A 9,521-nucleotide genomic window follows, 5' to 3' on the forward strand; every position below is an offset into this window, starting at 1 on the left:
CTGTTGTGTCAGTTTTTGATGGTAAAGGCAAGTATGATATTTAAGAGAAAAGACGAAGTAAGGAGGTGATTGGGGTGGATAGAGGGCCAGAACCCGGACCTTGAAACAGGAGAACAGGGTTTGTGTCCCGTGCGAAACAAAACATTAAATGTTTTTATTTAGGCGAGTGAGGTAAATTGACATTAACGTTAGTTAACTTAAGTCTTAATTGACATACATAGCTATTTTAACCCAAACCATGATCTTTTCCTAACCTTAACCAAGTAGTTTTGTTGCCTAAACCCAACCAAGTACTTTCTGTGCCTAAACGTAACGAAACTGCAACGTTTCACGACTTTAATTATGCGCGTTTCAACATGGCAATGTATAGAAACGTTGCGTTATATCTTGAAAGTGTAACCGGATATTGCATATTTATTGTTGCTAAGCGTTGCTAACTTGACTGTGGATCCCTAAACGTCAATAATTGATGCAAAAGGGCTACCCAAGTCTTTAAAAAGCGACGACAAAGGGCCTTGACCATGCGTCAGACATTTGACGAGTAGGGAGTGAGACTGTGTTGGCCCTCTTGGACGCCCCAATGGTAGATAAACATGATAAGGTGCCCTCTTGGACGCCCCAATGGTAGATAAACATGATAAGGTGCCCTCTTTGATGCCCCAATGGTAGATAAACATGATAAGGTGCCCTCTTGGACGCCTCTATGGTAGATAAACATGATAAGGTGCCCTCTTGGACGCCTCTATGGTAGATAAACATGATAAGGTGCCCTCTTGGACGCCTCTATGGTAGATAAACATGATAAGGTGCCCTCTTGGACGCCCCAATGGTAGATAAACATGATAAGGTGCCCTCTTGGACGCCCCAATGGTAGATAAACATGATAAGGTGCCCTCTTGGATGCCTCTATGGTAGATAAACATGATAAGGTGCCCTCTTTGATGCCCCAATGGTAGATAAACATGATAAGGTGCCCTCTTGGACGCCCCAGTGGTAGATAAACATGATACAGTGCCCTCTTTGACGCCCCAATGGTAGATAAACATGATACAGTGCCCTCTTGGACGCCCCAATGGTAGATCTGACGCTCTGCTTCTGGCTGTGGCGGTAGGTGCTGGATGAAGGCTGCGTTCGCCTTTCCTGAGCTGTCGCAGTCCTGGAGTCTGACCAGCGGGGGAGATATCGCTCAAACGCCTCTCCCTGAGTTCTGGCGTGCTGGAACCTGTTGACGACAGCATCCACTGCTTCGCCAAACAGGCCAGAAGGCGAGAGGGGCGCATCCAGGAGAAAAGCCCTCTCCTTCCCCTGGATGCCCAAAAGGTTGAGCCACAGATGGCGCTCCGTAGCCACCAAAGCCGCCATGGATCGGCCGATGGAACGGGCCGTTTCCTTGGTCACCCGGAGAGCCAAGTCCGTCGCTCTACGGAGCTCCATCAGGTCCTCCTCAGAGGGACCTCCCCCTACGACACAGTCCCGAAGGAGATCGGCCTGGTATGCCTGCAAGACAGCCATCGTGTGCAGGCTGGCACCAGCTCGACCCGCTGCCATGTAGGCCTTGCCCACCAAACCGGACGTCATCCGACACGGCTTGGTGGGGAGCGCCGGCGTCCGGAGGGATGAGGCGAGGTTGGGAGGAAAAAATGGTAGGGGCCGACGCGGGGGTGGCGCTCGGTGTTGCAGAAACGGCTCGTCTAGTTTGCTGCCCACCGATGGCTGCTGCACCGCCTGTGGCCAATCAATGTGCAGTTTGGCCACAGCCCGCATCACCACTTCCAACAACTCCTCGTATCCTGGCGAGGGCTGATGACGTTCCGTTTCCCCGAAGTCATTCTCCTAGCTAAGCACATCTAGCTCCTCAGAGCCAGATTGTGTCAGCCTCTCTGGACTCACCCCTCGAGTGGGAGAAACCGAGAAACGGGCTCCCGATCGGGGACGAGGGGAGGAGGATTCCGCGGACTAGGACCGGAAAAAGGGCTCAGCCGTTCCGGCACCCTCAGCGATCTTGCGTTGTGATCCCCAGGATCGGAGCCGCCGCGACGCCTCAGCGACCGAGAGGCCTGTGCCACGGGGGGAGCGCATCCAACCATCCTCTAGGAAAAGAGCCACTCGAGACCTCAGCACCCACAGGGGCAGGGCCTCGAAATGGTCGCAGGCAGCCCCCTCAAGAGCCCCTTGAGCATGCGACATTCCCAGGCATGAGACACACATCCCATGGGTATCACCCTCCATGAAGAAACGCTCACATGGAAAGACACACTGTCGGAATCGCTTCGACATGATCTGCTGCTTCGTCTCGACGTCAGGTAGGATGATGGAGCTTCCAAACATAGCCAGAGTGCCTGCTGAATAGAAAGAAGCTAATGTGTCCTATGTGCCGGCGTGCTTATATACCCCCTCCGGTTACGCCGTCACACACTACCATTCTAGTAACACCAATAGGATTGGAGTAGTTTCATTCATAGTTCAGCCCTGCCACGCCCAGAGGCGTTCCCATAGTGTCGTCACCGACGCAGTTCGAGTTCCCTTGAAGGGGAACATGATACAGTGCCCTCTGGGACACCCCTATGGTAGATAAACATGATAAGGTGCCCTCTTGGACGCCCCTGTGGTTGATAAAACATGATAAAGTGCCCTCTTGGATACCCCTATGGTAGATAAAATGTGAAAAGTGCCCGCTTGTCCTGTGAAAATTAGTTTTCTATTAAATTTGAGTTTAAGTTTTATTTCCTTTCCTGCAGACACTGTAATTCTTTCCGTCAGCTCTGCACTGTGTCAGTTTATGTCAGTTTGACATGTGACTGAGTGAGCCCACATGTTTATGATGCTGTATGTGTATTAAGAAGACTAATAGCCAAAAGTCTGATCTTACTGTGATTCCTGTGTTGCTGAAGGCCTCGTTGATGCCCTGCAGGTAGTCTGGCAGCAGGTCCAGCAGACAGGTAGCCAAGAAAACTCCACCAGCAAAACAGCTGATCAAACTCAGCAGTCTGCGCCGCAAATCTGCAAGACCAAAATCTGGCATCAACCCACCACTACATTACTTCAGACTCACTGTGCAGACCGGAGGACAACATCTACAAGTGTGGATCAGAGGCACAAATAAAGCTGAACATCCAGATCCTTACCTGGATCCACATTGCAGCGCCCCGCCCCCCGGACGATGCAGAGTGGGGCGAATCCAAACAGCAGCGTGATGGATAGCAGGACCACCAGCGCTCCCAGTTTGATCTCCAGGGTGGGAACGTTGGCCGGATTGATCTGCAGCGCTGCCGTTTCCCTCCCAGGAGACAGGAGGGCAGAGGAGGAGACCGCCCCCACAAACATCTTTAGTCTGGTTTACCTTCAGCTCACTTTGGAGTCAGGCAGCGAGGAGGAGGAGCTCTCAAACACTCGCCATGAATTCACACAGGAGACGACTCTGTCAAACAGATCAGAAATACAGTGCAGTTAAATCCACTCTGACCTGCAGACTCTTTCTGTCTTCCACGGCAACAGATCTTTATTCCTTCTACTTTCTGGATACTGTGACCTCTGACCTCGACCTCTTTGATGGAAGCTTGGGCCACCGCTTTAGTCCAAAGTGAAACATCTCAACAACAACTGGATGGATTATCATGGACTTTGGTACAAACATTCATGGTTCCCAGAGTTACTTTGTTGATATTTTGATCTGCTGCAACAAGCCGCTTTCCATTACCAGTACTAACCCCAATGCTAAGTGGTCAAACTTCCCAGTCGTTCAGTTCATAACAGTGTTTCTCTAAAACTAAAGACTCTCATCAACCTCTGGCTACAAATGTAGTTTTGAGCTACAAGTCATAAATTCCAGCTCTTAAGCACTCTTCAGTAACATTTTGCAGGACCTTAACCTTACTTATGCAACACGTCCTGCCAAGTACCAGTGCAGCGACAGATACACCGAAACTTTGTGACTTAACGTTATTGGTAAATGTTGTGAAATGTTGTAAACGTTGTGAAATGGTTGTAGTTTGGTTAGGTTTAGGAAAATATCCTGATTTAGGTTAAAATAAATACATTAAAGGCCAATTTATACTTCTGCGCCAAATCTACGCCCTAGCCTGAAGCACTCCTTCCCAAAAATGTAGCTACAAGTCGCTGCGACACAGACCGCAGGAACTGTTACGGTCGGCTTGGTAGCATCGCATTTCCTCCTACGCATTTCCAGCATGTCCTTCTTCTTCTGCTTACACTGGTTCCAGGGTCGTACATACCATTTCCTCAAACGCCTTTTCTCATGTCTGTGTTTTAGTTATTTCACTAAAAGTAACTGCTGCTCAACATCGATCAGCTCCGACTCCAACATGTTTTTGTTCTCTTGTGTTCTCAAACCTCAAACTTGAGTGAAAGTCCTGTGTTTACTTGACTCATCCACCCACCACCACCTCCTTACACGGACTTTGTCACTCTTTATACTACGTCACCTGACTTCTTCTGCCACTAGAGGTCACGGCCTAACTAACAACCTAAATATGGGTCGTAATCAGCTGCTGCATAATCAACCTGGATATAAATGTAATATGTACTAATGATGCATGTGAAAATACTGAAAATGTACTATCTTTGTACCTCTTGTAACTTACCTTCATGATTAGTTCCTTTACACATAGTAGCCTTTGCACATAGAGAGGCCTACACATCAACATATTACAAGATCTAACAAGATGCAGAAACTAAAAAGGACATAATAAGCAAACCGTCCATGACATAAATAAAACCCAAACTGCTCTGCTTTAAATCTTTATGGAGATCATTATGTTTAGACGTTTGCTTGTACTGATGCATCAATAAAATATGTCTACCACCTCACTACTTCACCACTTAACACATCAGTCCAAGTCATGACATAAATGGAGAAACATCCCATTATTAAGATTTTACACTTCTACACATGAAGTATGTGTTAAATGTCAAACCACATCAATGAAGGAAGAAATATTTATATATTTTCCTTAGGTTAAAGTAGAGTTCTCAAACATTTGTACAAAGTACCCACATTTGTTTATTACAAATGGCACCAGTTCAATCCTCTATAAGAATATCACAGACCTCGGGAGTTGAGGTCAAATGCATTGTGTTCCCAATACTGGGGTAGGTTGTAAAAATAAGACAAAAGAAGCAAAAATAGATGCCACACCAAATGACATGCTACAAAAAAAGGTAGTGATATAAAAGAACAATGTTCCTCTCTCACTGTAACAGACTTGGTCTGATGACTTACGCACATGTATGTTTATGTAAATTTATTTAGCCTATAGAATAAACTTACTTAACAGTTTACTTAATAAATACTACAACAATGTAATTAATTAAAGAACATCTCTGTACATCCTTAGGTCTAACTATAAAGAGGTGTGTGTCTGTGTGTGTTAATGTGTGTATATTCTTAATCAGAGTCACAGTCAGTGCTTGAAGTTGGCCAGTACTCACCAGTACGCAATACCAACACTTGTATATTTTACTCTTTGGCGTACTGGGACTTTTTATTGTGCACCAGAGTTTCTCACAAGCTGCCCTTACGGTTCTCTGCCCTCTCCACGCCAACATGTGAACAACATGTGAATCGAGAGTACTGGTCACACTGCTGACAAACGTATGCTGGTAACCCTGGAGTGCAGGCTGCAAAGGGCAAAATATTAAAATCAAGAAAGTCCCTAGTTGTATGTACAGTGGATGGTTGTAACACTTTTTGTGTGTTACAACCCAACCCACCCCTGTCAGCCAATTGGTGTTGGTGTAACTCCTAATTGGTGTTACAACTCTTCCCATGTTACAACCATACCTTTTTATATACAGTCTATGAACCATACCCGGTCTCCCCTATTGTAAGTATCAAGAGTAAAAGTACTCATTAGCATATCATGTACACTAGTCCTATTTTATCACATTATTATTACTATTAGGCTATTTGAAATTTAATTTGACCTTAACTACTTAAACGTTGCTATTTGGTAGTTCAAACCTCAACATGATTTTGACTCAAACTCGTTAAAAGGTTTTCATTGTAAACGTTTAATCTGAACTGAAGCTGACATACATGTCAGATATCATCTTTCATGATCCCATGTGCCTATTTTGTCTCCGTGGAAACGCGATTAAGGCACTTGTGAGGGGTTAATAAACATGCACAGCACACACACTATGTGTGTTTACATACGGAGATAAAACATGTTGTGTTTATTAATTTTAGCTTCGAGGGAGCTGATAAATTGTTTATTTAATTAATGTTTTATGTCTTTATTTTTAACCTTTGAATGGATCAAACTGTGTGAATTAAAACTTCTTCCTCAGGCTGCAATAACGCGAAAACTAAAATAAACAGTAAAACGTCTCTAAAGGAGATCATAACCCAGAGGAAAGAAACACGGCAAGTGATTCACGTTGCGGAAACTTTGATGAAACTTCTCACATTTTTTTTCTCAGCTCGGTAATAAATCTCGATCCATACCTGAATCCGGATCCGGCAGCTCAGACTGACCCCCCTCAACAGAACTTAAGAGTTTAAACAAGTCCAGTTTGGTGCTTTTTCTCAGCTCGATGTTGTTTCATGTTGTCCGGGAATTGGTGAGTCAGTTCCCATCAGCTGATCCCGCTTCATGATGTAGCTGCTGTCAAGTACAACAGTGAAATACTTCCGGTTTTCGAAATAAAAGCTGGTTTTGAGCTGTCTTTGATTGCTAACACAAACTTTAATTGTGCTTTTAGTTTCTGTATTTTCATTTTGTTTTATTTGATACTCAACCTGTGATGGGGGCGGAGGCATTGAGACGTTGGGACACTGCTAATTTCCTTTAAATAAGAACGAGAGCCCATGCTTTTATTTTGATGTCAAAATCTTTTGATTCCGGTCTTGTTGTGTTTGGCTCTGACTGACTTCACACAGCTGCAGCTGAGAGGAGGATCCATCCAGCTGAGCACAGATCCTGGAACAGTCCTGTCACTTTCATCACTTAGGCTATTAATCACAAAAGTCAGAGATCAAAATGAAAAACATCAGTCTCCAGTGAAGGACTGAATTCTTTTCTTTCTGTCTTTTGATGTTTTGACTTCATTGGCTGCCAGAGATGGAAATACAATGAACAAAAACAACCTTCAAAAAGTGGTGCAACATACTTGCATTCTCAAGTACTATAAAAATTAGTACGTAGGCCTATTAGTGGCTACTTTACTTGAGTGTTTTCATTGAATGCTACTTTATAATATCTACATCTCAGAGGCAAATAGGCCTACTCAGTGTTGGGCAGTGTCATTTCTTCAAGTATGGCTGTTATTAGTTTAACAACATTTCTCAGTAGCTTGGTGGTAGCATCACTGTTTTCTGAATCAAATAGCTTTTCAGTAGTGAAGCTCTTTCATTGACCGAGTAGCGCGGTAGCGTCCACATACGCTACATTTTCCCAAGCATTTCTGAAGGATCAGTGAGTGACGCCACCGCCACAAACGGACCTGTATGTGCAGCCGGTGACATCACGTACCGATCCTTGGGATGATGTCTGCGACTTGCTGCTGGAGAATAAAAACACGCGCAATTGAGTTTACTTTCTATTGTGATAGTTATTGTAACACTGGTCACATCAATAAACAGAAAAGGATCAGGGTCCAGCCTGGACAGCTCTTCCCTCGAGTGAGGAGGAAGCTTTGAGATGTAGTGGCAGAAACTTGTTTCCATGGGATGAGATGAGAGATTTCTCTCTCTCTCTTTCTCTCAGGGCTGTTGACATGAATGTGAATTAGAATTAGGTTGTTTAGGTTGCAATATTGCCAGAACACAATCTCACACATAAACAATAAAAAAGATATAATTAATAAACAATGAAATGAAATTATAAAAACTAAAGAAAGAGGAATAAAAACAACAAACACATTATAGGCCTATGTTACATTGAAAATATGTCTTGCTTTTTGACAAGCAGTAGAATTTTTCAAAGGAACAATTATTAAAATAACAATATTAATGATAATAATGTGATAATTAAGTAACTTTGTAATGTAACACATTATGTAACACACTAAGACATCTAAGAAGAGACTTTTATTTTGAAGTTGATCATTTTACTTTATACAAAAAACAATGGTTCTCAGTTTGTTGCATGAGGAAATACATTTTAGTGCAATGATATGGTAGTAAGTACACAGCAAAAACTGGAGTGTTAAAATTTCAGGGTTAAACATTTCCGAGTTGATTTTAACTCCCAAAGTGTAATTTTAACAAATTCGGAATTAAATGATGTTTAATATTGGGGTTCTTTTACAGTGTTGATTTCCTCAGTGTTAGCCAACCCTCCCTGGTGTCAGCCCAACTCTGCAGAGATGTAATTAAGCTCCGCCCACGAAAGCCACGCATTTCAAGATTTAAAATGTAAATGTAAATGCTCCGTACTTGTATAGCGCCTTTCTAGTCTTTTCGACCACTCAAAGCGCTTTTACACTACATCTGCATTCACCAGTCGCACACATTCATACACTGAGCCTAAGTGCTCAAACAGAAACTAACATTCACACTCACTCATACACTGGCGGAATAGCCGCCAGGGGCAAATCGGGGTTCAGTATCTTGCCCAAGGACACTTCGACACGCAACCAGGGGGAGCCAGGGATTGGCTCAACCTTCCGATTAACGGCCAACCCGCTCTACCTCCTGAGCCACAGCCGCCCCAATGAAGACGAAGGAGATACATATATCACTTTTTCGGTTAGAAACAGCACATTTTCCTCCTTCACGAAGCTCTTCAAGGTAAGTCCAATTAAATCAGACTAACTACAACAATTGTAAATTGATGTTGTGAACTGTGACATCTACAGACAATATATGCTTTATAAAACGTTGTTTGTTGCCAAGACGGAACAGTAAAATTGTCCAGGTGACGTTAATTAGCACGGCCAAACAGCTAGCTAACGTTAGCTAGTAAGTAACGTTAGCTAGCTAACGTTAACTGTTAAGTACTAAAACCTTCTCCCGCTTTATCAGCGAATTAACAACAATTAACGGCTCAAAGTCATGAAAAACAACAATTTATGTTGTTTACTAGTGCTGACGGTTAAATGGTATTTTCATGTGTTACTTAGGGATGGGCACTGAAACGCGCTTTTTACAGGCACGGGGCAAAATACCGTAGTGTTAACGTTATCAGGCTGCAGCCTCTGCCCACTCTGTGTCGGCCTGCTGTCGGCGCCCACACTCTCTCGCGCGCGCAAATACACACACACACACACACAACAAGCGCGCACAAACAGTGACCTGCAGATCAGAAGATAAAAAAAAGAATGTATCTGCGCTCTTTCTAGTCTGTGTGTGTGATCTGGACTTCTACTGTTCCTACTTTAAATATTACTTCGTCAAACTTTATTGCATTGCTCAGGAAAAATGCTAGTCCAGGTGAAGTACAAACAACAGCAGAAGTATGTGAAGTTGGACGAGGTTGATGGACGGTTTGACTTTCTTCAGTTCCACGAAAAAGGTTTTCTTTTACTTTACTTTTTTAAAACTCATTCTGCCTGTTCAT

The 9,521-nt window shown here is 43.7% G+C and overlaps 1 protein-coding gene across 1 annotated transcript in view; it reads right to left on the bottom strand.

Annotated features, from left to right (window-relative positions):
- The window catches only part of LOC123968854 (zinc transporter ZIP1-like), an 11,979-nt gene extending 5,380 nt beyond the window's left edge, over positions 1–6,599 (bottom strand). The window contains exons 1-3 of the mRNA XM_046045848.1: positions 6,467–6,599; positions 3,126–3,418; positions 2,870–3,000 (exon numbers count right to left, since the gene is read on the bottom strand). Coding sequence (XP_045901804.1) covers positions 2,870–3,000; positions 3,126–3,324 — 330 coding nt within the window. The 5' untranslated portion in view covers positions 3,325–3,418; positions 6,467–6,599. The remainder of the gene's footprint in view (positions 1–2,869; positions 3,001–3,125; positions 3,419–6,466) is intronic.
- Positions 6,600–9,521: the final 2,922 nt, after the last annotated feature.

The sequence above is a fragment of the Micropterus dolomieu genome, linkage group LG03, assembly GCF_021292245.1.
Source record: "Micropterus dolomieu isolate WLL.071019.BEF.003 ecotype Adirondacks linkage group LG03, ASM2129224v1, whole genome shotgun sequence".
Classification (NCBI taxonomy): Eukaryota; Metazoa; Chordata; class Actinopteri; order Centrarchiformes; family Centrarchidae; genus Micropterus; species Micropterus dolomieu.